Source organism: Sminthopsis crassicaudata, chromosome 5, assembly GCF_048593235.1.
Source record: "Sminthopsis crassicaudata isolate SCR6 chromosome 5, ASM4859323v1, whole genome shotgun sequence".
Taxonomy (NCBI): Eukaryota; Metazoa; Chordata; class Mammalia; order Dasyuromorphia; family Dasyuridae; genus Sminthopsis; species Sminthopsis crassicaudata.
In genome coordinates this window covers 193,794,914-193,822,112 of record NC_133621.1, presented here as the reverse complement: position 1 = coordinate 193,822,112, position 27,199 = coordinate 193,794,914, and the positions used below count along the sequence as shown (strand labels likewise).

The 27,199-nt window shown below is 36.8% G+C and overlaps 2 protein-coding genes across 2 annotated transcripts; one reads left to right on the top strand and one right to left on the bottom strand.

The window, feature by feature from the left end:
* Nucleotides 1–17,561: 17,561 nt before the first annotated feature.
* LOC141543927 (tripartite motif-containing protein 43-like) lies at nucleotides 17,562–18,965 on the bottom strand. Its single transcript, XM_074269597.1, has one exon. It carries the CDS (start codon nucleotides 18,963–18,965, stop codon nucleotides 17,562–17,564), a length of 1,404 nt encoding a protein of 467 aa, XP_074125698.1.
* A 6,080-nt stretch (nucleotides 18,966–25,045) lies between these two features.
* Nucleotides 25,046–26,449, top strand: LOC141543926 (tripartite motif-containing protein 43-like). The gene has a single exon (XM_074269596.1). The coding sequence runs from the start codon at nucleotides 25,046–25,048 to the stop codon at nucleotides 26,447–26,449; it is 1,404 nt and encodes a 467-aa protein (XP_074125697.1).
* Nucleotides 26,450–27,199: the final 750 nt, after the last annotated feature.

Here is a 27,199-nt window from a genome sequence, read left to right as displayed (position 1 = left end):
CGATACTGAAATAAACATTAACTTGGCAAGTTAATTAAATATTTCCGTTACCTACATTTAAAATAGTAAATAGATTATTGATTCTGGCTTCTTTCCTTATCACTATACTAAAACTGTTTAATAATGAACTTTTTATCACAGGAGCTTTGATTTAGATTCCCTACTTGACTTCTCTGAAGCAATTCAGACCAAGTAATTTCATATCACTTAGCTTTCACTACACTGACTCTTTCTGATTCTTCTCTGAACTCTATGATTTGTTATTCTGCATTTCTTTCTTCCATACTGTTCTAGTATCATCATCTGTTTTATATAATCTGGTCTGGCCCATTAAGGAAGAGGGGGGAAGAGAAAGTCCTTTGAACATCTTCCTCACCAAATGCTATAATAAAGACCCAGAGCAGGAGAATAGCAAGTCAAAAGATTTCACTAGATCACCTACTGCCCTGTAGAAAATTTCTTGATCTGCCACCTAGATGGCCCATTGCTATGATTATGAAAACAGAAGAGAATAAAATTTTATCTTTAACACCTTTATTAGTTTTTTTGTTGATTTAGATAGTTGTGTTTTTATTCTGAGCTGAAACTCCAAAAAAAAGTGTATTTCTTTACATGTATCAGAACATATACACACACATACATACAATTAAATATTAAATTTATTAAATATTTATTATCAAAAAATATTCAATTTTTGTTATTAAAATTTATTAAATAAAACTATGAATCTCCCCATTTTTTTTGCATTACTATTACTATCCCCTAGGGAGAACCACCAGTAGGCTTTGTTACTAGTCCAGATGTCAGGTGATAAGGGCCTACACCAGAGTGGTAAAAGTGTCAGAGGAGAGATGGGGATGTTTGAGAGATATATTATTATGAAGAAACTAACCGGACTTGGCAACAGATTGGATATGGGATAAGAGAGTGAGGAAGTCAAGAATGATACAAAGATTTTGACTTTAGGTACTAATGCCTTTAAACTGTTAACAGTTAAATAGAAAAATCAGGAAGAGAAGAAGTACTGGACACTTCCTCACATGTATAATTAAGAAGAGAAAAGAAGAAAAATTCTTGTACCAAATAAGTATAATCAAGCAAAATGAATCCACAAAAGGTTGTGCTAATATGTCTCTTCATTTTGCGTCCATCTCTTCTCTATAAGGTGCTGAGTAACATACTTTGTCATAGTCCTCTGGAGATATGATTAGTCATTGCTTTGATCTGTTCTTAAAACTTTAATAGCTGTTTCTCTTAACAGTATTATTCTTATATGTTTATAATTCAAACTATATAAGATTTTCTGAAATTATGTTTTTGTCATTGTTTACAGTGCAAAAATATTCCATTACATTTCCATATCAAAATTCATTCAGCTATTCACCAATTAGCCAAAGAAATAATCCATGGTTTTCTTTTCTTTTTAAAAAAAGATCCTCCCTCAAAAACAATACATTTATTTTTGCAGAGTTACTATTTCCTCCACAATACACTCATCTGTTTTTTTCCACTAAATGTTTCTCTTTAAGTTTGATGCATTTCTGCATTTAACTGTGTTGAATTCTCCTTTGACCATTTCAGATAAGAATGAGGTTCATCTAATGACTACTATTTTCCCATGTTTGTATATTCTTCTATTCACATAGCCAAATATTGAAAAATAGTAAGTTCTACTTCCTCATTTCTTTTTTTCAACATTAATGTGTTTCTTTTACCCTACCTTTTTGTTTTTATTATTTAACTCCCTCAGTTCCCTTTAAAAACATTAAGGTCCTGAAAAAGTACTTGAGTTTTTTCCTCTTTCTAAAAGATTATTAACAATGTTATCACACAGCTCCAAACTCACAGAATTTTTTATGAAGATCAAAGGAAATACTATTTATAGTGTTTATCAGAATGTCTAGCATATTGTAGGCATTTAATAAACACTTGTTCCTTTTGTTTCCCACTTCCATTTGCTAAAATAGAATAAAATAAAATCCATTTGCTTTCTAGGTTTCTCTGTAGTCTTGTATTTATTATAGCATTAAGAGGGATCAGGAAAAGGTTTCCTGTAAAAGGTGGGATTTTATGTGGGATGTACAAGAAGCCAGGGAACTCAGGAGGAAGAGATAAAAAGGGAAAGTATTGCAGTCATGGGGGAGAGGCTATGAACATGACAATAGTTAAAGGTGTAGAATGTTACTAGGTCACAGACTATGTGGGGGCTAGGATAAGGGAATAAGAAGTAACAATACTGAAAATATAGGAAGGCGGCAGTTGCAAAGGACTTTAAATGCCAAGAACAAGATTTTATTTTATCTGGGGAGGTGATGGAGAACTAGTGAAGTTTTTTTAAGAGAATGGGAGTGATGTGACTAGATATACACTTTAAAAAGTATAACCAGAGCTTGAGTCACCATGGCTCAATGATTCCAAGTCCAATGGGGATTCTACCTGCTGTACCTGAAATGTAAAAGGACAAATATGAAACAGAACAAACAGAAACACTACCCCATCAAACTGTGCATACCCTTTTGATGCTGCAATGCCATCACTATATCTGTATTCCAAAGAGATCATAAAAGAAGGAAAAGGATCTACGTGTGAAAAAAATGTTTATAGCAGCTTTTTTTGTAGCAGCAAGGAACTAGAAAGTGAGTAGATGCCCAAATAGCTAAATAAGTTATGATATATGAATATAGTGGAATATTGTTGTACTATAAGAAAGAATGAGCAAGTAGATTTCAGAAAAACCTGGAAAAACTTCCATAAACTGATTCTGAGTGAAGTGAGCAAAATCAGGAAAATACTGTACACAGCAAAAGCAAGACTATCTAACGATCAACTATGTTAGACAGTTCTTCTCAGCAATTCCATGATCCAAGGCAATTCCAATAAACTTTGGATGGAAAATGCCATCTGCGTCCAGAAAGAGAACTACAGAGACTGAATGAGGAGCTAAACATACTATTGTCACCTTTCTTGTGTTTTTTTTTCCTTTCGTTCTGATTTTTCTTTCCTAATATGGCTTATATGGAAATGTTAAAGATGCATGTACATGTATAACCTAAAAACAGGAAGAAAAAGAAATATTAGCCTTTTTGTCATGACCATGGAGCCTAAAGAAGATAAGGAAAGATAGCTTTTTCCTTCTTGTTAGTTCTATTCATAGCAGCTCTGCTATGAGTGAACCTTCCCACTTTTTGGATATTTTCATGCAGGGAAGAGAGGGGGACTGTCCTATTCTGACAGTTTTAAAAATGGACCTAGTTCCAACTGTACAGTCAATTGAATAATACTATTTCTACAGATACAATAAGAGAACACAGGATATTTTCCTTCCAAGCCAGGTGCTGACATGACAAATTATATGGGCATTCAAAAAGCAAGCTTCAGTTGCTATTACTCAGTTATTTTTCAGTTTTATCCAACTCTTCATAATCTCATTTGAGATTTTCTTGGCAAAGACACTGAAGTGGTTTGCCATTTTCTTCTCCAATTAATTTTACAGATGAGGAAACTAAGGTGAATAGCCTTAAGTGACTTCCCCAGGATCACAAAGCTCCTAAGCGCCTGAGATCAGATTTGAACTCAGGAAGATGAATCTTCCTAACTCCAGGCCCAACACTCTATCCATTGCGCCCCTACCTGCCAAAGCAGTTAATGTGACAACTGAGTAGAAGATAAAGGGGAATGGAGAGAGACTTGAGATAGGGAGACCCAGCAGTAGGCTTTGGTAATAGACCAGCTGTGAGGTGATAAGGGCCTACACCAGAGTGGTAAAAGTGTCAGAGGAGAGATAGGAATGTTTGAGAGATATCATGAAGAAACCAGCAGGACTTGGCAACAGATTGGATATGGGATAAGAGAGTAAGGAAATCAAGAATGATACAAAGATTTTGACTTTAGGTACTAATTGGAAGGTATTGACAATAATAGAAAAATCAGGAAGAGAAGAAGGTTTGAGGGTAAAGGAGTTCGGTTTGGGACATTGAGTTTAAAATGTCTATAAATTACGTCTAGTTTGAGACATTCAATATGCAGTTGGAGGTGAGATGGATGAATCAAGTGAGATTTTTTTTGAAAATAAGGGAAATATAAACAATCTTATAGGAAGTAGGAAAGCAGCCAATAGGACAGAGATTTAAGGTGAGAGAAAAATTATAATTAATAACCAGTTATGGAGGAGAATCAGGCTTTATAGCTGTCCTCTTTCCTTGTTCTAAATCCAGCCAAGGTTGGAAGGGCATCCATTACTGACCTCTGCCAAAGCTTTAACTCACTTAAATCCTCTTTACTAAGTGAATTCCCTTCCATTGTGTTCTACTCAGGTTTGAGTAATCAGAGCATATCAGAGTATATCGAGATAAATTCTCTGATTAGATTGTTCAAGGCTGGCCAATTTAGAAATAAATGGCATAATCAAAATTAATAGATCTATATCTCATTGTAATATACATTCTGCCATCCTCAGCAACACACACTCTATCAAGGGCATGTAAACAATGAACCCTTCACTATGAGGAGTCTTGGCATTTGAGAGTATCAGAGATTTTTATTAATGAAGAAATAGCATTATTAGAAACTATGTCTCTGGAGTTTTTTAAATGTCACAGTATAGTGACTAGACAAAGACTCTTCATAAAAAACTCTTCCATATCTTGGGCCCATGTGAATTCCTTTACAGGGGGAAGCTGGGATCTGACTCTCCCTTTTATCAGTAATTAGATGTTATTTGTGTAAGTTTATTTGTTCTGTGTTTATTTGGTTTAGATGCTGCAACTCTAATTTTCTCTCTCACCAGCAGAGCAATCATTAATAGAATTTGGTACAGATCTATTAACAGTAAGCAATTTAATATAGGTTATGTATGTGCAATCTTGTAAAGCATGTTCCTCTATTGGTCCCAGCTGTAAAAGAAGAAACAGACCAAAAGGGGTAAAAAACATAAAAAAAAAAAAAAAAGAAAAGAAATTGGAAAAAGTGTGCTTCAATTTGCATTCAGAGTTGAATGGGACTGATTGGATGAAGTATTTCTCAGTATTGCCACATGTTCCCAGAAGGGACCTTGGGAGGCCATTTGATCTCTGGAGGGATGAACTTTGAACCTGGAGATGTAGGAAACTGCAGGAAGTGACATGCCTGTGGGAGGAAGCTAGCATTGGAGACAATTGGTTAAGGATGGTTGCTTTCCATGGGCCCATACTTGACACCATATACCAAGATAAGATCAAAATGGGTCCATGATTTAGGCATAAAGAATGAGATCATAAATAAATTAGAGGAACATAGGATAGTTTACCTCTCAGACTTGTGGAGGAGGAAGGAATTTGTGACCAAAGGAGAACTAGAGATCATTACTGATCACAAAATAGAAAATTTTGATTACATCAAATTAAAAAGCTTTTGTACAAACAAAACTAATGCAAACAAAATTAGAAGGGAAGTAACAAACTGGGAAAATATTTTTACAGTTAAAGGTTCTGACAAAGGCCTCATTTCCAAATAGAGAGAGAGAACTGACTCTAATTTATAAGAAATCAAGCCATTCTCCAATTGATAAATGGTCAAAGGATATGAACAGACAATTTTCAGATGATGAAATTGGAACTATTTCCACTCATATGAAAGAGTGTTCCAAATCACTATTGATCAGAGAAATGCAAATTAAGACAACTCTGACAGATTGGCTAAGATGACAGGAAAAAATAATGATGAATGTTGGAAGGGATGTGGGAAAACTGGGACACTGATACATTGTTGGTGGAGTTGTGAAAGAATCCAACCATTCTGGAGAGAAATCTGGAACTATGCCCCAAAAGTTATCAAACTGTGCATACCCTTTGACCCAGCCATACTACTACTGGGCTTATATCCCAAAGAAATACTAAAGAAGGGAAAGGGACCTGTATGTGCAAGGATGTTTGTGGCAGCCCTTTTTGTAGTGGCTAGAAACTGGAAAATGAACGGATGTCCGTCAATTGGAGAATGGTTGGGTAAATTATGGTATATGAATGTTATGGAATATTATTGTTCTGTAAGAAATGACCAACAGGATGAATACAAAGAGGCTTGGAGAGACTTACATGAACTTATACTGAGTGAAATGAGCAGGACCAGGAGATCATTATACACTTCAATAACAATACTGTATGAGGATGTATTCTGATGGAAGTGGATATCTTCAACATAGAGAAGATCTAATTCAGTTCCAATTGATCAATGATGGACAGAATCAGCTACACCCAGAGAAGGAACACTGGGAAATGAGTATAAACTGTTTGCATTTTTGTTTTTCTTCCCAAGTTATTTTTACCTTCTGAACCCAATTCTTCCTGTGCAGCAAGAAATCTGGTTCTGCACACATATATTGTATCTAGGTTATACTATAACACATTTAACATGTATGTGATGAGGCTCAAAGGGGAAAGATGGTTCAATGCTTTCTTCTCCTCCCAAGTACCATAGGATGGATCTAGTTAGCGAATGAATTCACTACTCAATGCTATGTTAAAACAAAGTCTTTATTGATAGTAAAGAGATGGATCCAGGGACGCCAGAGCAAAGTTGGCGGGCACAAGGCAAGGATACACCAAGTGCAAGAAATAGAATTTTAGAAATTCTTTTTATACATAATCAGGGTCATAAAACAAAGTTTGTATAGACATGTTATCCAAGAGGTTTTGGAGAGATTTGTAAATAAGACAAGAATTTCTAAAATTCACAAATTAATCATTTGTGTCTCAGGTTATCTCCTTTAGCCTCTCCTAAGACAGGAATTTCCTATTAATCATGGGCTATCTCCTTTTAACCTCTTCATATGGGACTGCCTGCTATCTAGGGGAGGGAGTGGAGGGAAGGAGGGGAAAATTCGGAGTAGAAGTGAGTGCAAGGAATAATGTTGTAAAAAATTACCCATGCATATGTACTGTCAACAACAAAGTTATAATTATAAAATTAATTTTAAAAATAAAGTATAAAAAGAAAGAAAAAAAAAGAAAAGAAAAGGGACTTAAAAAAAAAAAAAAAAAAAAGGAAGGTTGCTTTCTTTGCATTTATTCAATGGGAAAGCTTTAGCCCTTTGCCTTTTGAACCCTGGATGAGCAGGAGGCACATGGCAGGGGTGGGGATAGCTCCCAGGTGTGTGTCTGGGCCTCTCCTGCAGGGATTAAATAAGTGTACCTCTTTGTACCTGATGATGTCTCTGAGTAGTTAATTAGATTGGTACTCTGTCCCACACAGAGTCCATCAGTTCTTTATCTGGATGTGAATAGCATTTTCTTTTTTTTTTTTTTTTTTTTTTTTTTTTTTATTATATATATATATATTTTATAATATTATCCCTTGTATTCATTTTTTCCAAATTACCCCCCCTCCCTCTATTCCCTCCCCCCGACGACAGGCAATACCATACATTTTACATGTGTTACAATATAGTCTAGGTACAATACATGTGTGTGAATATCATTTTCTTGTTGCACAATAAACATTAGAATCCGAAGGTACATGCAACCTGGGCAGACAGATATTAGTGCTAACAATTTACATTCCCCTCCCAGTGTTTCTTCTCTGGGTGCAGCTACCTCTGTCCATCATTGATCAACTGGAAGTGAGTTGGATCTTCTTTATGTTGAAGATTTCCACTTCCATCTGAATACATCCTCATACAGTATTGTTGTTGAAGTATACAGTGATCTTCTGGTTCTGCTCATTTCACTCAGCATCAGTTGATTTAAGTCTCTCCAGGCCTCTCTGTATTCATCCTGTTGGTCATTTCTTACCGAGCAATAATATTCCATAACCTTCATATACCACAATTTACCCAACCATTCTCCAACTGATGGACATCCATTCATCTTCCAGTTTCTAGCTACAACAAAAAGAGCTGCCACAAACATTTTGGCACATATATGTTTCTTTCCGCTCTTTAGTATTTCTTTGGGATATAATCCCAGTAGTAGCGCTGCTGGGTCAAAGGGTATGCACAGTTTGATAACTTTTTGGGCATAATTCCAAATTGCTCTCCAGAATGGCTGGATTCTTTCACAACTCCACCAGCAATGTATTAGTGTCCCAATTTCCCCACATCCCCTCCAACATTTGTCATTATTTGTTCCTGTCATCTTAGCCAATCTGACAGGTGTGTAGTGGTATCTCAGAGTGGTCTTAATTTGCATTTCTCTGATCAGTAGTGATTTGGAACACTCTTTCATGTGAGTGGATATAGTTTCAATTTCTTCCTCTGAGAATTGTCTGTTCATATCCTTTGACCATTTATCAATTGGAGAATGGTTCGGTTTCTTATAAATTATGGTCAGTTCTCTATATATTTTGGAAATGAGACCTTTGTCAGAACCTTTGTTTTTAAAAATATTTTCCCAATTTGTTACTTCCCTTCTAATCTTGTTTGCATTAGTATTATTTGTACAGAAACTTTTTAGTTTGATGTAATCAAAATCTTCTATTTTGTGATCAATAATGATCTCTAGTTCTCCTCTAGTCATAAATTCCTTCCTCCTCCACAAGTCTGAGAGGTAGATTATCCTCTGTTCCTCTAATCTATTTATTATCTCCCTCTTTATGCCTAAATCATGGACCCATTTTGATCTTATCTTGGTATATGGTGTTAAGTGTGGATCCTGTGAATAGCATTTTCCATCATTGTCCTGAATCTCTATGTTGCTAAGAAGGGTTAGATCATTGTACTTAATTCTCACACAATGTTGTTACTATGTACAATGTTTTCCCACTTCTGTTCATTTTGCTTAGCATGAGTTCGTCCAAGTCTTTCTAAGTTTTTCTGAAACATGACTGCTCTTTTTTTTTTTTCCATAATAGGATTCCATTAAATTCATGTATCACAACTTGTTTGGCCATTCCTGAACTGCTAGATCCTTTCAATTTCTAATATTTTGCCTCTATGAAAAGAACTGCTATTTATATTTCTGCATATGTAGGTCCTTTCCCTCCTTTTTTATGATCTCTTTGGGATGCTGACTTAGTAGGAGTATTGCTGAATCAAAGGGAATGCATAGTTTGATTGTTTTGGGGTATAGTTCCAAATTTTTCTCCAGAGGCTAAATCAGTTTACAATTTCACTAATAATCATGTTCAAAAAGGGATAATTTTAAAGAGTTCTTTCTGACTTTGAATTTGAAGATAGAAACAGAGAAAGAATTTTTCTGAGTAAAAAACACCAGGGTTTTTTTTTTTTTCCTGACTAGGTCTTAAATCAAGATGGCCCAGGGGTGATAGTTGCCAACCCATCCATAGTTTACAAGGAATAAAGAAGGAAATCTACCTTTGATTTTTAAGTTAATTCACTTAAGTAGCCACTTAGAGGCACTTGCCAAAAGGGATTCTTTTGCTCACTCCAAAATTAGATGAATTCAGATGTAATGTGGCCCCAAAGCTAAAACTTGTAGATTATGTTTAAATTAAATCTAGGAAATTGTCTTTTGCCCATTCACTATATCTGATATTAAGGCAATATGTTTAAAACTGCAAAAGTTAGTGGTTTTTTTGTCTTTTAAAACTCTTTGATCAACAGTTTTCTCTTATAACCTTAAATGCAATCACTTATAAATTTCAGCAATTTATGTTTAAAATGTATATTACCAATATAAAAGTTCTTTTTTTTAAAGTAATGTACCTGTGTGGGCAGTAGTGATCACAAAATCAATCAGAGACTATCAGAGTAAGAAAAAGCAAAAAGGGGGTTATTACAATCTCAAAAGAAAGGACATCTCCCATCTGACAAAGTCTTTGTTAGTAAAAGGAGTACAAAACATAAATTGCAAAACACAAGATTAAATAAAACAGAAATCCCCTCTCCCTTTGACCTTTTCTCCCATTGTTTGAGGGAGTGCAGGCTTATACTTTAAACATAGAAATCTATCTCAGAAACAAAAGATAAATTGCCTTTAAAAGAAGTACTTAAATGCTAATTAAGAGCTGAGGGAAAGAGGAGAGGAATGTTCATTCAAGACAATCAAATACCTGCAGCTTTTTAGCTATAGTTCAACATGTTATTGCAGAAGTCTCAAGTCATAGTTAAGGAATAGTTTAATGCTATATTCCCATGAGAGAGTCTTCACTCAGTTCATTCCATAAAACCCTCCTCTTTTATTTATTATCCTTTGAAGACCTTTCACACCATTCTTGCTACATTTCTACAACCATCTTGTTCTCAGACTCCAATCCCTCTGGACCTAGCTTGTTCTTTTTCTCTACTGGAGTCCATCCTTGTCTAACTGGACTTCCCTCTCCAGGCTGCTCAATATTTCTTCTATGGAAATCCCAGTCATGTCCCCATGGCTTCTATCTTCCTTTGGTTCAGCCCACCACAGCATTCTACCTTGTGATGTCTTTTCCCTTCCCTCATATCACTTGATATCTCTAACTCCATTATGCTTTCCAACCTCACTTCTCCTCTCTACAACTATTCTTTTAGGGTGCTAAGTGTCTTTCAGAATTTAGGCTGCTGGCTAAGGTCATGCCCCAATTGCATGAAATAATCCCTTTCAACTGGGAAATTATGAGTTCCACCAAGGAATTTATAAAAGACCTTTTCTTTCTAACTATAAGGTCTCTTAAATGTATAATATATGTAGTGCCTTTGTTATTTGATTAGTAATACTTTTGACCATGGCCTGGAGTCTAATGAGAGTATTTAGCATACAAATTGGGATTCTGTATCCCCAATTCCCCTCTGGGACCATCTATCACTCCAATCATTTGTGTCCTCAGTAATTAGATATGGTAACCTTTCACAAATAAAAAGGCCTATCACAAAAGTCAGCAACAACAAAAATACTAAAATAAACAGACAGATATATGCATCTAGCAACAGATAGATGACTAGGCCAAATATTTACTTACTTATTTAGGATATAATGATCACATATTTTCAGATAGGAAACTGCAAGATATCATATCAACTGAATGCTTGTCCTGATTGTAGCAATTTCTAAAAGAGGAAAAAGCAGGGGCATGATTATAATCAAAAACTGGTCCTTCAGACTTCAATCTGAGAGCACCTACATGACAGGACAAAGCATCCTTAGCTCAATTTAACAATTTGATCTTATAGCCAGACTCAGGAATAATCAGGTGAGATCTTATTCAAAGGAATACCACTGGGAAATTGAACCTGAAGGATCCCATTTAAGCAGAGACCAAGACTGTCCTACCAACTCCTGCCCAGATACTAACCTTCACCTATAACAATGCAGGATCACACTCCTCTGAGTAGTTTATGGCATATTCTTTTCAGATTGTGGATTACTGGCTTGATTATCCATTAGACAATCATATTTGAATTCAAAACTCTAAATAATATCAGCTACAGTCCCAAGAGTTTTTATCTCAAACAGCAAGTTTCATTAATCAAAGCTTCAGATGAATTCAGCTCTCAAGGATCATATATCCCAAAGAAGTATACTTATACCTACTTACATTGATACCAGTAAGAGATTCATCCTAAAAAGTTAAGTACTTATCTTCAAATCTAAGTTGGTGGGTTTTAAATTCAATATTACACAAAACATTTTACTTTAAGATATTCAATAACCAGTCTATAACAGAACATGTTCAGGTATTAACCAACCATGTTCAAAGGGAAAAGACATAGACCACTGTTTTCAGAATCTCCCTAAATAATGGGAACAATTTTAAAATGACTACATACAACTAATTAAAATTTATAAAATATAGAATATACTGTCCTAATTTCACATTGAACAACCTTATCAGAAATAACATTAATAACTTCTTCATCCTAAAAAAATTTTAATCCAACTTCCTCCAGTCAAGGAATCCCTATAAACTTTTCTGGAAATATAAATAACAGGTACAATACCAATATTGTTAAAATTCCTCTAGTTACAATTAACCTCTCTTCCCACCAAAACATTCCTAATTACAAAGTCAATTTTAGAGGCTATAAAGTGGTGGTATTCTCAGCTTCCAGTCAGTTATCTGTATCAGATATTTCATCTAGTAAGGTTCTTCCACTCTGCTTCTTCCAGGATTTAGTAAGCATTCATACTCCTGCAAACTGCAAACTCCAAAGGTGTTGTTTGGATCAGAAATCCTTGTTTCCTAAGGGCTAAAAGGGATACTGCCAATATATAATTCCTTAAAAACTTATCCTTTGCTTCAAAAAAGGGTCTTACCTTTTTTTTCTCCCAAATGAACATAAACCAAAAAGCATTTCACCTGGGGAAAGTCCTAGGTCACTTCTAGGAACAGTTCAAAAAAAATTTTTTTTAACAAAGCAATAGGCAAATATTTGATCCAAGACAATGTAGTCTCTAACATCAATTTCCTTTATCAGAATTAATAGTCTTGACCAATCCATATTTAGATATAATTTGTTCCAATGTTATTACATTAACTGTTCTTAAAGTAGGAGAGGGGAAAGCTTCCACTCCTCTCTACTGGTAAAACCTAATCTGAGTACTTTGGAGCCAGGCTCCCTTCCTCAGGAGGGACACTTTGTCTCAATACCTTCTTACTTAACTTTAGATATATTACACACATTTCAGATACAATTTATTCTGCAATTACATATATACCGATACACCAAATTTTCTTGCTTTTACTTATTTGTTAAAAGGAGAAAGCAAAACAAACTTTAAAATTAATATTTTAAATAGCTTTGGATCAAATTTCACAAAAATGTATACCACATATTCAGCTGGGCTAACAAAATGTTAAAGCATAGCTCATTCAATTTTTACAAATTGCCCAATATACAATTTAGGAAGCAACATATTAGCTTAAATATATTTCTTCTAATTAGGAAATACCAATATGTGATCTCTTTAGGTAAGTTACCAGCAAACCAAAATTTTTTTTTAACTTAAAATCAAATCAAATACAGAATTAAATTTCTAGTAACACTACTTCAATATTGACGAAAACATTTCTAAAATCTTCTATCAGAAAAAAACAGGCTCACAATTTTAGCATATACTAGTTAATAGTAATTATCTTACACCATTTCAGAATCAGAATTCCAATTTAAACACACACAGGCCCCCAAATTTAAGATGGCGGAGAACTGCCCTTTCAAGTCCATCCAAAAGGCTTTAAGAAATTGGGAAAAATCAGAACTGAACAAATGGAAATGAATGACTTATTGAGACATCAAGAATCAGTCAAGCAAAAAAAAAAAAAAAAAAAAAGAAGAAGAAAATATAAAATGCCTATTTGGTAAAATAACTGACCTGGAAAGTGGATCTAGCAGAGACAAGCTAAGGATTATTGGACTTCCTGAAAACCATGATAAAAAAAAGAGCCTAGACAAGATCTTTCAGGAAATCATCAAACTGCCCTGCTGTCCTACAATCAAAAGGTAAAATTGCCATTAAAAGAATTCTTTGATTACCTCTTGAAAAAGCCTGAAAATGACAACTGCAAGGAATATTGTGGCTAAATTTCAGAATTATTGGATCAATTATTGCAAAAATATTGCAAGCAGCCAGAAAGAAACAATTCATATACTAAGGAGCCACAATCAGGATTACCCAGGACCTAACAGGTTCCATCTTAAAGGATAAAAGGGCCTTTAATCTGAAATTCTGAAAGGCAAAGGAACTTGGAATGCAGCAAGGATAAGCAACCCAGTAAAACGGAGCATTTTCTTTCAGGGAAGAATATGCACATTCAATGAAACAGGTGAATTTTATTTATTTCCGATGAAAAGACCAGATCTGAACAAAAAATTGACCTCCAAATATAGAACTCAAGAGAAACATAAAAAGGTAAAAAGGAAAGAACTCTGGAGAACTATATCTGTTATAGATATACTTAGAGAGTGCAGGCATAATTTGATTTTGGTGTCATAATATGAAAAAAATAATCTAGAAGTGCAAAAGGGGATTTACTGAAAAGAAAAGGGAAAATGGAGATAAAAGAGAGAAATTACATGTCATGAATGGGCAAAGAAAGCCTATTCTGAATGAAGGAAAGAAGGGAGGGGGATAAACATTGTGTGAATCTTATTCTCATCAGATTTGGTTCAAAGAGAGAACATTTGACATGTTTGGTTTCACAGAGAAACTTGTCTAACCTTATAGGGAAGTGGAAGGGGAAAGATAAAAGGAAAGGAAGAAGCTAAAAGAAGGGGAAACAGAAATAATAAGTAAAAGATGTAAGAAAGGGGGGGGCTGTAAAGAGGGAGAAATCTTTTTTTTTTTTCAAATTTGAAGAAATATTTAATTAGGCATCTATTCTGTAATAGGAATATAAAGAATCTCAAAAAAAAAATCCTTCTCAAGGATCTTACATTCTATTTTTTAATTAATTTTATAATTATAAAATTTTTTGACAGTACATATGCATGAGTAATTTTTTTTTATAACATTATCCCTTGTATTCATTTTTCCAAATTATCCCCTCCCTCCTTCCACTCCCTCCCCCCCCCATGACAGGTAATCCCATACATTTTACATGTGTTACAGTATAACCTAGATACAATATATGTGTGTAAATCCAATTTTCTTATTGCACATTAAGTATTATATTCCGAAGGTACATGTAACCTGGGTAGATAGACAGTAGTGCTAACAATTTACATTCACTTCCCAGTGTTCCTTCTCTGGGTGCAGTTATTTCTGTCCATCATTGATCAACTGGAAGTGAGTTGGATCTTCTTTATGTTGAAGAGATCCACTTCCATCAGAATACATCTTCATACAGCATTGAAGTGTACAGTGATCTTCTGGTTCTATTCATTTCACTCAGCATCAGTTGATGTAAGTCTCTCCAAGCCTCTCTGTATTCCTCCTGCTGGTCATTTCTTACAGAACAATAACATTCCATAACCTTCATATACCATAATTTACCCAACCATTCTCCAATTGATGGACATCCATTCAACTTCCAGTTTCTAGCCTTTACAAAAAGAGCTGCCACAAACATTTTGGCACACACAGGTCCCTTTCCCCTCCTCAGTATTTCTTTGGGATATAAGCCCAATAGCAGCACTGCTGGATCAAAGGGTATGCACAGTTTGATAACTTTTTGGGCATAGTTCCAAATTGAACTCCACCAACAATGCATCAGTGTCCCAGTCTTCCCACATCCCTTCCAACATTCATCATTATTTTTTCCTGTCATCTTAACCAATCTGTCAGAGTTGTCTTAATTTGCATTTCTCTGATCAGTAGATGTAATGTGCTGTTGTCTCCAGAAGCTGCTGATCGCTCTCTGGGAAGAGATCTGCTGTGTCAACTCAAATCTCTCAGACAGATTCTTCTTCCTGTAGAGAACCGTTGTCTCCAGACAGTTGCCATTAACTCTTGTCCAGAGAATTGACTTCCCTTCCTGCAGAGAGCTGCGTCAAGCCTGGTGTAGAACAGAGACTTTCTCTGGAGTGGTGTCCTCTTTTATCCTCCCAGAGAATGGGCGTGGGATAATGCAAGGGCTTCTGGGAAGAATTACTTCAACCAATGAGCTTGCTCCTCCTAAGCATGCAAGCTCCTCCCCAGGAAAGGCCGGAACTAGAGAATTGTTAAGTACCGACTTAGCACTTAGTAAAAACCTATTATCTCATTATCTCATTAGCACTTAGTAAGAACCTAACAAGTAGAGATTTGGAACACTTTCATATGAGTGGATATAGTTTCAATTTCATCATCTGAAAATTGTCTGTTCATATTCTTTGACCATTTATCAATTGGAAAATGGCTTGATTTCTTATAAATTAGAGTCAGTTCTCTATATATATTTGGAAATGAGGCCTTTATCAAAACCTTTTACTGTAAAAATATTTTCCCAATTTGTTACTTCAGAGGGAGAAATCCTTGAGGAAAGTGCTGGTCAAAAGCAAAATACTAGGGAGGAGGAAAAGGGAAAGGAAAGAGAAAAGCATATTTTGGAGTAAATAAAATGGCAAAAAATACAGATTTGTTTGTTTTAACTGTGGATATGAGATTGGATTAAAAGCTAGAATCCTACAATATGTTGTTTACAAGAAATACATTTAAAGCAGAGTGATATATACAGAATAAAGGGAAAAGGCAGAAGAAGAATCTATTATGGGGTCAGATGAAGAAAAAAAGAAAAAACAAGCAGGGATAGAGGTCCTGATTTCAGGTCAAGCAAAAGTAAAAATGCATCTAATTAAAAGAGATAAGGAAGGAAACTATATCTTACTAAGAGGTACCATAGATAATGAAGTAAATATCAATACTAAACATATATACATCAAGTACATATTCCTAAAGGATATCCCTAAACTCCTAAAGGATAAGTTAACAAAGCTGCAAGAAGAAAAGGGAAAATGGAGATAAGAGAGAAATTACATGTCATGAATGGGCAAAGAAAGCCTATTCTGAATGAAGGAAAGAAGGGAGAGGGATAAACATTGTGTGAATCTTACTCTCATCAGATTTGGTTTAAAGAGAGAACATTTGACATGTTTGGTTTCACAGAGAAACTTGTCTAACCTTATAGGGAAGTGGAAGGGGAAAGATAAAAGGAAAGGAAGAAGCTAAAAGAAGGGGAAACAGAAATAATAAGTAAAAGGTGTAAGAAAGGGGGGGGCTGTAAAGAGGGAGAAATCCTTTTTTTTTTTTTTTCAAATTTGAAGAAATATTTAATTAGGCATCTATTCTGTAATAGGAATATAAAGAATCTCAAAAAAAAAACCTTCTCAAGGATCTTACATTCCATTTTTTTATTAATTTTATAATTATGAAATTTTTTGACAGTACATATGCGTGAGTAATTTTTTTTATAACATTATCCCTTGTATTCATTTTTCCAAATTATCCCCTCCCTCCCTCTACCCCCTCCCCTAGATGACAGGCAATCCCATACATTTTACATGTGTTACAGTATAACCTAGATACAATATATGTGTGTAAATACAATTTTCTTGTTGCACTTTGAGAATTGGATTCTGAAGGTATAAGTAAACTTGAAACAATTCACAACTTCAGCAAAGTTTCAGGATACAAAATAAATCCACATAAATCATTAGCATTTTTATTTATTACCAATAAATCCAGCAGCAAGAGATAACAAAGAGAAATTCCATTTAAAATAACTGTCAATAGTATAAAATATTTGGAAGTTTACATGCCAAGGCAAAATAAGGAAATACATGAAAACATCTAAAAAATACTTTCCACACAAATAAAGTCAGATGTAAACAATTGGGAAAATATCAAGTGCTCAAGGGGAAGCCAAGCAAATATAAAAATGACAGTGTAGCTAATCTACTTATTTAATGCCATATCAATCAAATTCCCAAGAATTTTACATATCTAGAAAAAATAATAACAAAATTCATTTGGAAGAGACATGGAAAACATTGTGATAAATTCTAGGAACAAAATACTTAATTATGGAAACCATAATCCTCACATGAGGCTTCTTTAACTGCTGAAACAGAATTAATCGATTGTGACAGGAAAATCCATGGAAAATAGGAGTATAGAACATCTCCAACTGGTGAGCAGGAAGTCTCTTCTTCATCATGAAGCAGTTAAAATTTATCCTCTTCCAGGAAGATTGGAAATGGAGTGAAAAAAGCGAGGGAGCCTGTGGCTCCCTGGGAGAAATGTTCATTGAGAGGAATAGCAGCAAACACAAAGATGAGAGTTCATTGGACAGAGAGTCATGGGGCCAGGCTTTGTTCCTGGAAGTGGAGGGCCAGGGCAAAAGAGGGGTGTCACAGGGGCTGTGAAGCAAATAGAATGGAATTTATAAATAAAAGAACTCTGGAGAACATTGTAAAAGGCCAGAGTGCCAAGAGAATGTTCCAAGTGCACCCCAACCCGAGGTAGAGGGCTTTTCATTTGATGGTTCAATGGCCCAGGATAGGTCTGTAGATAGTAATCTCCTTCCTTCTTGACACATTGAAGCAGGAACACAGAGGTACAGGAGGCCACATTCTTGGCCCTTTTCCTTTTCAAGCGTGGGGTGTAGATCCCCAGGGTCCACTGAGGAAGTTGACTCACATCCACCTCCCAGTACTGGCTGCCGGAGCTGAAGGTCTGCTCAGCAAAGACATAATGGCGAGGAGGGTTCTCAGGAGGCGTGGTCTCCACTTGCCAGCCTGCTCCAGCCTTTACATCCTTGAGATCCTCAGAAATTGTCACACAGGAAGTGGCTGATCTGGGATCAAAAGTGAGATCTACTCTGTATCTGTTGAGCATCTTGATCAGGCTAGGGATGGGGCATTCTCTCAGTTCTTGGGTGATAGCCTTGGCCTGTTGGGCCAACATAGACTCACTCCTCCCCAGCAGCTGCTTGGCATCCTGCAGCACATCCAGATTGGCTTGGTGGCCCGCTTCCTGCAGCTCTTGCATGAGGTTCTGTAGGCTTTGCATGTGCTGGGAGAGTCTGTCCTGGCTGGCCTTCTGTTCTTGCCTTATCCTTTTAAGGCATCGCTTCTCTTCCTCTATCAGCAAGTGGTGCAGTTTGTGGAATTCTTCCATCATCATCGAGTGCCAGTCAACAGCAGGTTTCTCTTCCTGGGCAAGAAGTTGTTGATTTTCCTCCAAATGGTTCCCCAAGCGAATCTGAAGGTTCTGGAGCTCCTTCCTGTATTTGTGAGCAGCCTCTTGTACAGGGGAGATCTTGTGAGCCCCATGCGCTGGGGTTTCACAACATGTCACACACAATGCTGTCTGGTCCTCTTCACAGAAAAGCTTGAAGAGTTTCTTGTGAGTGACACACTGGCTCTGTCCTTGAGTGCTTGGCATAAGCTTGGAGCTGAGCTCTTTGCCCAGCTCAGTCAACTCTGCTAGGCGCTTGTTCACTGTCGGGATGGCCCTCTCCTGGGAAACTTGCCTGCATTCAGGACAGGAGAAAGCTGGGTCTCCAACTCTCCAGCTGGAGGAGAGACAAGCTTGACAAAAACTGTGCCCACACCCGATGGTGACAGGCTCACAGAAGTAGCCCCTGCAGATGCTACAGGTGATCTCACTCTCCAGTTCCTTCAGAAATTTCACAGTAGCAGCCATTCTCTCTCCAATTGCTAGACTAGACTAGAAGGTCTGCAGCAGCCAGAGGAAGAGGCTTCCCTTACAATGAAGGCAGTGCTTCTGAGCACAAACATGCTCTCCTTTTATAGGAGGTAGCCCCACCCCCTTAAGCCCTCCCACAAAGGTGTAAATTCCTGCAGAGCAACCTGTTAACTCTTCTTGGTGGGAACAGCCCTGAGGGCCCTGAGTTCTCACCTCTGGCTGCCTCCTTTGAATTCACAGGTTGCACCAAAGTCTCAAGCCTCCTGTGTCTTTTAGATGGAATCTTTTAAAACTGTTAAGAATCAACTCAATGGATTTTCAAATCTCCTTTTTGTATTGGACCCTCTGCAGATGGAAGAATTTCTTGGAAACTTCTTTCCTTTCCCCTTCTTTATCTAGTCAATTACAAAAAGGAATGGAGAATCCTCTGCACTTTTTCCTTTATTTTTATATTTTATTTATTTAAATTTTTAGTAATGAATTTTTTTTATTTTCAAGAAACATACAAAGATAGTTTTCAGCATTCACCTTGCAAACCAGGCATTCCCAATTTTTCTCCCTTCCTTCTCCATTACACAGCAAGTAATCCAATATTGTTGAGTCATACAATTTTTCTAAATGTATTTCTCAATTTATTATGCTGCACAAGAAAAATCAGATGAAAAAGGGAAAACAAGGGAAAGAAAAAAATTGAGCAAACATCAACAAAAATGTTGAAAATACTATGTTGTATCCACAACATAATCCTCTCTCTGGGTACAGATGGTTATCTCCATCATAAGACTATCAGAACTGTCCTGAATCACCTCACTGTTGAAAAGAGCCAAGTTCATCAAAATTGGTCATTACATTATCTTGTTATTTCTGTGTTCAATGTTCTCTTGGTTTTACTCTCTTCACTCAGCAGCATTTCATGTAATTATCTACAAGTCTTTTTGAAATCATCCTGCTGATCATTGCTTACAGAACAATACTACTCTCTAAAATTCATATACCATAACTTATTCAGTCATTCCCCAACTTGTGGGAATCCACTCACTTTCTAGTTCCTTGTACTACAAAAAGGGCTGCTATAAATATTTTTGTACATGAGTTTTTTTTCCTATTTTTTATGATCTCTTTGAGATTCAGGCCCAGTAGAGACACTGTTGTATTAAAAGGGATACACAGTTTGATAGCCCCTTGGTCAGAGATCCAAACTGCTCCCCAGAAAGTTTGGATCAGTTCATAACTCCTCCAACAAAGTATCAGTATCCCGGTTTTCCCACAGCCCCTCCCACTTTTATATTTACCTTTTTCTGTCATCTTAGTCAATCTGAGAAGTGTGTGGTAATATTTCAGAGTTGTCTTAATTTGCATTTCTCTAATCAATAGTGATTTAAAGCATTTTTTAGTTTGAGTACAAATGGCTTTAATTTCTTCATTTGAAAATTGTCTTTTCATATCCTTTGGCCATTTATCAATTGGGTTATGACTTGTATTCTTACAAATTTGAAACAATTCTCGATATATTTTAGAAATAAGGTCTTTGGATATAAAAAAAAATTTCCCAATTTTCTGCTTCCCTTCTGATCTTGGCAGAATTGGATTTGTTTGTAGAAAAAAAAAATTTTTAATTTAATATAATCAAAATTATCCATTTTGTATTTAATAATGTTCTCTATTTCTTCTTTGGTTATAAATTTTGCCTTTCTTCAAAAGACTGACAGGTAAGCTATTTCTTGCTCTCCTGATTTGTTTTAGTATGACCCTTTATTTTTAAATCATGAAATCATTTCAACCTTATCTTGATATAGAGTGTTAGATGTTAGTTAATTCCTAGTTTCTGTCACATTATTTTTCAATTTTCCTGCAAATTTTTGTTGAATGGTGAGTTCTTATCACAGAAGCTGAAGTCTTTGGGTTTATCAAACACTAGATTACTACAGTCATTGAATATTGTATCTGGTAAACCTAATCTAAATCACTGATCAATTACTCTGTTTCTTAGCCAGTGCCAAATGGTTTTGATGACTGCTGCTTTATTAGAACAAAAGGTCAAGAAATTCAAGGGAATTAAAGGAAAAGATGCAAATGAAGGTTGCCTAAATGTACCAGACTTAAAACTATATTATAAATCCTACTTGATCATAATGTATTTTCCTGGTGATAAATTGTTGTAATCTCTTTGCTAATATTGTATACAAGAATTTTGCATATTTTTTTCTTTCATTTTTTCCTTTTTTATCTGATTTTTGTTGAGCAGCATGATAAATGTGGAATTATATTTATTAGAATTGCACATGTTTAAGATGTATTGGATTACTTGCTGTTTAAGAGGAGGGGGGAACAGGGAGAAAAAAATTGAAACACAAGATTTTGCAAGAGTGAATATTAAAAACTATCTTATTATATATATATATATAATATATATATTACATACACATATATATATAATATAATATATTTTAAAAATAAAATTATTATTGAATTAAAAATAGATTTTTGCCTCAATATTCATTTGGGAAATTGCCCCGTAATGTTGTTTGTTTTGCTTGTCCCTCCCTGATTTAGGTATCAGCACCATATCTTTGACATAAAAGCGAATTTGGCAGGACTCCTTTTTATCTTATTTTTCTTATTGTATGGTATTGGAACTAATTGTTCTTTAAATGTTTGGTAGAATTCAGTTGTATATTCATCTGGCTCTGGAGATTTTTTCTTAGGGATTTCATTAATAGCTTGTTCAATTTCTATTTCTAAAATGGGAATATTTATATACTTTATTTTCTTTACTTAATCTAGGCAATCTATATCTTTGTAAGTACTCATCCAAAATTCCATTTAGGATGTATTAAAATTCAAAAATTAATCATTCTTGTATGAAATATTTCAGAATGCTTGAACAAAGCATAAGTCAGTGAAACAATACTCTCTAGATGATTTTGATCCAATCTAAGTGTATTGCCTTTGTCTTCTGAGGGATCAGACAGTTGGGTGACATGTAAGATTAAAAAGGCAGATATTTCAGGTTTCCAGGTCCAACTCTCTAATGATATTGGACCAAGTTGCACCATCTGAGACATTCAGTGGACAGGAACTTGGGCTCAGACTCTGGAAGAATGTAGTCCAAATCCTTTCCTGGACCACATTTAGATGTGTTCCTTTAAAAAAGTCACTTGACATCTCAGTGTCTAGGAAAAACAAGGCTTCAATCCCAATTCTCAAACTTTTTATCTTTTCTGAGACTATATTTCTTTATCTGTCAAATGGAGTCAAGACCTCTCTATTCCATTTACATCATAGAATTATAGTGGAAGTGCAAAAGGTAATGTATACAAAGAGCATTGTAAATCTTGTTCTACTGAACTATAAAACCTCTAGAGGAATATTTCCTATAAATCAGTGGCTTAATAAATATAAAGAAAAATCAGACTATTCCAGATGAGATAAATGCATATTTCTATTAATGACTGTTACTTTTGTGATAACCCCCTCCTCCCCAAGATCTTTGTCCTTTCATTTCTGCCAAGATCAAACTCCTGAACAGGTCAGTCAATCTCTGAGGGCCATGGCTGAATGATGAGATTAGTTCCTAGCACTCAATGTACAGATTCCTTAGTTGGGCAGGCAGGACCCTAATTAACTGGGAGATCCAATTTCTGTTTACAGAGAAAATGCAGAATGGACAAGGCTTTACCTGGGTGAAGAATTTCTCGTACTTGATCCATGTTATCAAAGAGGAGGATAATCCAGTTCATGAAGGAGAAACCTAATTGGGGGGTGCCTGATCTAAATGGTTTCTTCTGCCTTCATGTCTTGAGTCTACTAAGTCTGTATACAAAGAGCCATTCTTAGCAGGAGTTAAAACTTCAACTCTTTAGTTAATATCCACCAATCAGAGTAGATTTTCACTTTTCAGAAGTATTCCCTCTCAGAGAGGCTTTAAGGCATTTTAAGGGCACTTTTGATGTTTGCCTACCAAGACAAAATACAGACTATAAATTTGTTGATTGCTAGATAGCCTGATTAATATATTGATTACTAATTACCCAGAAATTCTGTCTTGAGGTTTCCATTTGACTCAAGGGGTCCAGGCAAGCTCTGATGAGCCTGATGCTTTCTTGGGACCTCCTCATCTCTTTGGTGATGTCCACAGAGCCTCTGTAGCACCCAGTGGGGCAATTGAAAGATGCTTGGGTTTAGACAATGGAGAGATGTGACTTCAGATACCCCTTTATCTATGACAGTGGGCAAGTCACTTGACTTCCGATAATCAGAGATTTTGACATAGAAGAGATATTGGGAACCCACTGAAGCTAAGTCTGATGAGATCAGTTGAGGTAAATGCTTTAAAAACATTTCTGATGAGTGAGTCAGAGCTAAATACACAAGGTTCATGTTGAAATTCTGGCTGGACTTTGGGCCTTTGGAAATGTATTTTCTAGGCTATTCAAATCTGCCTCTCACTATATGTCACTTTCATGCTCTTCATATCCACCTTCCCTATGTTAGCCCCTATACATGGAGCACCACTGTCAGAACTGACCAGACATCACCAGCTATTCATTAAGCCTGGCCCTCTCAGTCACCCAACTCATCCATTTCTTGGATCTCTACACAATTTTTTCCAGTTCTTTTTCACTACCAGGTCCCTTACATACAATTTGAATCCTCCCCCAGGAGTCACTTTCACTTAGAAAATTAACACAGTTCTAGGTCTCCTTGCTGCCCTGATTTAGACAACCTTCTCTGCCCTGACAATAATAACTGAGGTTTCTAAATAAATCAGGAATAAGTAAATGCAAACTGCCCTAGTCAGTCCCATCATAGTACCATAGCAGCCCTAATAGGAGGCCTGACATCAGGGTAGCTCTAGACAAGCTACAGAAATGTTGGCCAATAATTGACCAAAAAAGAAAAATAAGCAAAGGAGGCGGGAGCAAGCTCTCACCTTCCCAGTCCTGCTGTTTTCAGTACAATTGTTTTTACTCAGTTCAATTCAATTTAGTTACCACTTTTTTTTTAGCTACCTACAATTTTGGCAGGCACTTGCAGGATCTTAGAGGACAAAGACATGCAAACCAGACTTTGCTTGTAAGGGGTTCCATTTGTGAAAGAAAGCTGAGAGTGAGGAAAAGGAAAGCAGAAATTTCCAAATAAGTTTTCACACTCAATAAGAATTTTCCTAGTAATGTAAGATTATAACACAGAAAGTTCAATGAAGGTGCTTTGTTTGTTGAACTTATTTAATAGAGATGAGAGAAGGAAGAGAGAGAGAGAGAGAGAGTAGATAAGAGAGAGAGAGTAGAGAGATGAGAAGAAGAGAAGACTTTATTCTTAAAATAAGAGATAAATCTGGTTTTCTGTTATTCCTTACAGGAACGTTTTTAGAAAATTTCAAACTTCAAGTTACTGGAGGAAGGTTAGCTGGCAAAGTTACTGGAGGAAGGTTAGCTGGCAATTGTGGAGAATATGGATCAGGGAGAAAGGAGATATTGAGCAGGGAGCCAAATGTGCAGTTCAATGCAAAAGAAAAGAGGTCTTGAGAGTCCATTGTGGTCACTTTCCTCCTAAAGAAGAGAATGAAAAGCAAATTCTTGGATGTCCTTATGGGTTTAGTCTTCCTGGGTAGGTTGGATGAAAGGACTAAGGAGTTTGCCTGTAAATCTCAAATTCAGTAATGAAATTGAAAAGGAAAGTGCAGACGAGTCATTATACTCTAACCAATTGACTAGATGTAGAAGAAGAAAGGAAAGAAGAGGATCTGTACAAAAGGAGATTTGAAAATCCATTAACCAAAAGCTCTACATTTTTTGACATTCCTTCTTAAAGAACAATCACTTTGGTGCAACCTGTGAATTCAAAGGAGGCAGCCAGAGGTGAGAACTCAGGGCCCTCAGGGCTGTTCCCACCAAGAAGAGTTAACAGGTTGCTCTGCAGGAATTTACACCTTTGTGGGAGGGCTTAAGGGGGTGGGGCTACCTCCTATAAAAGGAGAGCATGTTTGTGCTCAGAAGCACTGCCTTCATTGTAAGGGAAGCCTCTTCCTCTGGCTGCTGCAGACCTTCTAGTCTAGTCTAGCAATTGGAGAGAGAATGGCTGCTACTGTGAAATTTCTGAAGGAACTGGAGAGTGAGATCACCTGTAGCATCTGCAGGGGCTACTTCTGTGAGCCTGTCACCATCGGGTGTGGGCACAGTTTTTGTCAAGCTTGTCTCTCCTCCAGCTGGAGAGTTGGAGACCCAGCTTTCTCCTGTCCTGAATGCAGGCAAGTTTCCCAGGAGAGGGCCATCCCGACAGTGAACAAGCGCCTAGCAGAGTTGACTGAGCTGGGCAAAGAGCTCAGCTCCAAGCTTATGCCAAGCACTCAAGGACAGAGCCAGTGTGTCACTCACAAGAAACTCTTCAAGCTTTTCTGTGAAGAGGACCAGACAGCATTGTGTGTGACATGTTGTGAAACCCCAGCGCATGGGGCTCACAAGATCTCCCCTGTACAAGAGGCTGCTCACAAATACAGGAAGGAGCTCCAGAACCTTCAGATTCGCTTGGGGAACCATTTGGAGGAAAATCAACAACTTCTTGCCCAGGAAGAGAAACCTGCTGTTGACTGGCACTCGATGATGATGGAAGAATTCCACAAACTGCACCACTTGCTGATAGAGGAAGAGAAGCGATGCCTTAAAAGGATAAGGCAAGAACAGAAGGCCAGCCAGGACAGACTCTCCCAGCACATGCAAAGCCTACAGAACCTCATGCAAGAGCTGCAGGAAGCGGGCCACCAAGCCAATCTGGATGTGCTGCAGGATGCCAAGCAGCTGCTGGGGAGGAGTGAGTCTATGTTGGCCCAACAGGCCAAGGCTATCACCCAAGAACTGAGAGAATGCCCCATCCCTAGCCTGATCAAGATGCTCAACAGATACAGAGTAGATCTCACTTTTGATCCCAGATCAGCCACTTCCTGTGTGACAATTTCTGAGGATCTCAAGGATGTAAAGGCTGGAGCAGGCTGGCAAGTGGAGACCACGCCTCCTGAGAACCCTCCTCGCCATTATGTCTTTGCTGAGCAGACCTTCAGCTCCGGCAGCCAGTACTGGGAGGTGGATGTGAGTCAACTTCCTCAGTGGACCCTGGGGATCTACACCCCACGCTTGAAAAGGAAAAGGGCCAAGAATGTGGCCTCCTGTACCTCTGTGTTCCTGCTTCAATGTGTCAAGAAGGAAGGAGATTACTATCTACAGACCTATCCTGGGCCATTGAACCATCAAATGAAAAGCCCTCTACCTCGGGTTGGGGTGCACTTGGAACATTCTCTTGGCACTCTGGCCTTTTACAATGTTCTCCAGAGTTCTTTTATTTATAAATTCCATTCTATTTGCTTCACAGCCCCTGTGACACCCCTCTTTTGCCCTGGCCCTCCACTTCCAGGAACAAAGCCTGGCCCCATGACTCTCTGTCCAATGAACTCTCATCTTTGTGTTTGCTGCTATTCCTCTCAATGAACATTCTACAAGGAGGACTTCAACCCAACACCATGCTCCCTGACCTTTCTCTGCAAGAGAATAAGCATCACCCCTACTTCATGATGAAGAAGGGACTTCCTGCTCACCAAGTGGAAAATAGTCCAGCAAGCTGAAGGAGATCATTCCACAGTGTTCTGTACTCTTATCCTCCATGGATCTGCCTGTTTATGAGGTTTCACAATCATATCTTTGTTTTGTTTTGTTCCTAGGATTTAACAAAGTCATTTGGAGGCCATAGATTTTAATTTTTCAAGTCCTGTTCCCCTTGGATTACAATAAACAATTTTTCTTTTAACAATAAAGGTGAAATAAATGCTAACATTTACTGTGTTCCTGTGTATTTTTGGTTTTTGTTCATTCATTCCATTGTGCCCGACTGTTTCCCCATTTGAAGTCTTCTTGGCAAAGATAGTGTAATGTTTTCCTGCTGACCATTTCCTTCTCCAACTGTCTTTAGAGATGAGGTAACTGAGGCAGAGCAAAGGGACTGGCTCAAAGTCATACAGCTCATAAGTATCTGAGACCAGATATGATTACAGGAAGTTGACTATTCCCTCCTCCAGGTCAGGGCTTTCATCCAATGTGCTTCCTAGCTGCCCCCTTATGCACATTAGATATTTAATATTTAATTCCAAAGGGATTATCAAATCACTTTTTATTGAAGTTTCTTATTTTCAAAACATATGCAAGAATAGTTTTTTCAATGTTGAACCTTGAAAAAACTTGTAT

What these genes read in the sequence shown, in the direction of transcription:
- LOC141543927 (XM_074269597.1), bottom strand. Translation starts at nt 18,965, where the DNA reads ATGGCTGCTACTGTGAAATTTCTGAAGGAACTGGAGAGTGAGATCACC.
- LOC141543926 (XM_074269596.1), top strand. Translation starts at nt 25,046, where the DNA reads ATGGCTGCTACTGTGAAATTTCTGAAGGAACTGGAGAGTGAGATCACC.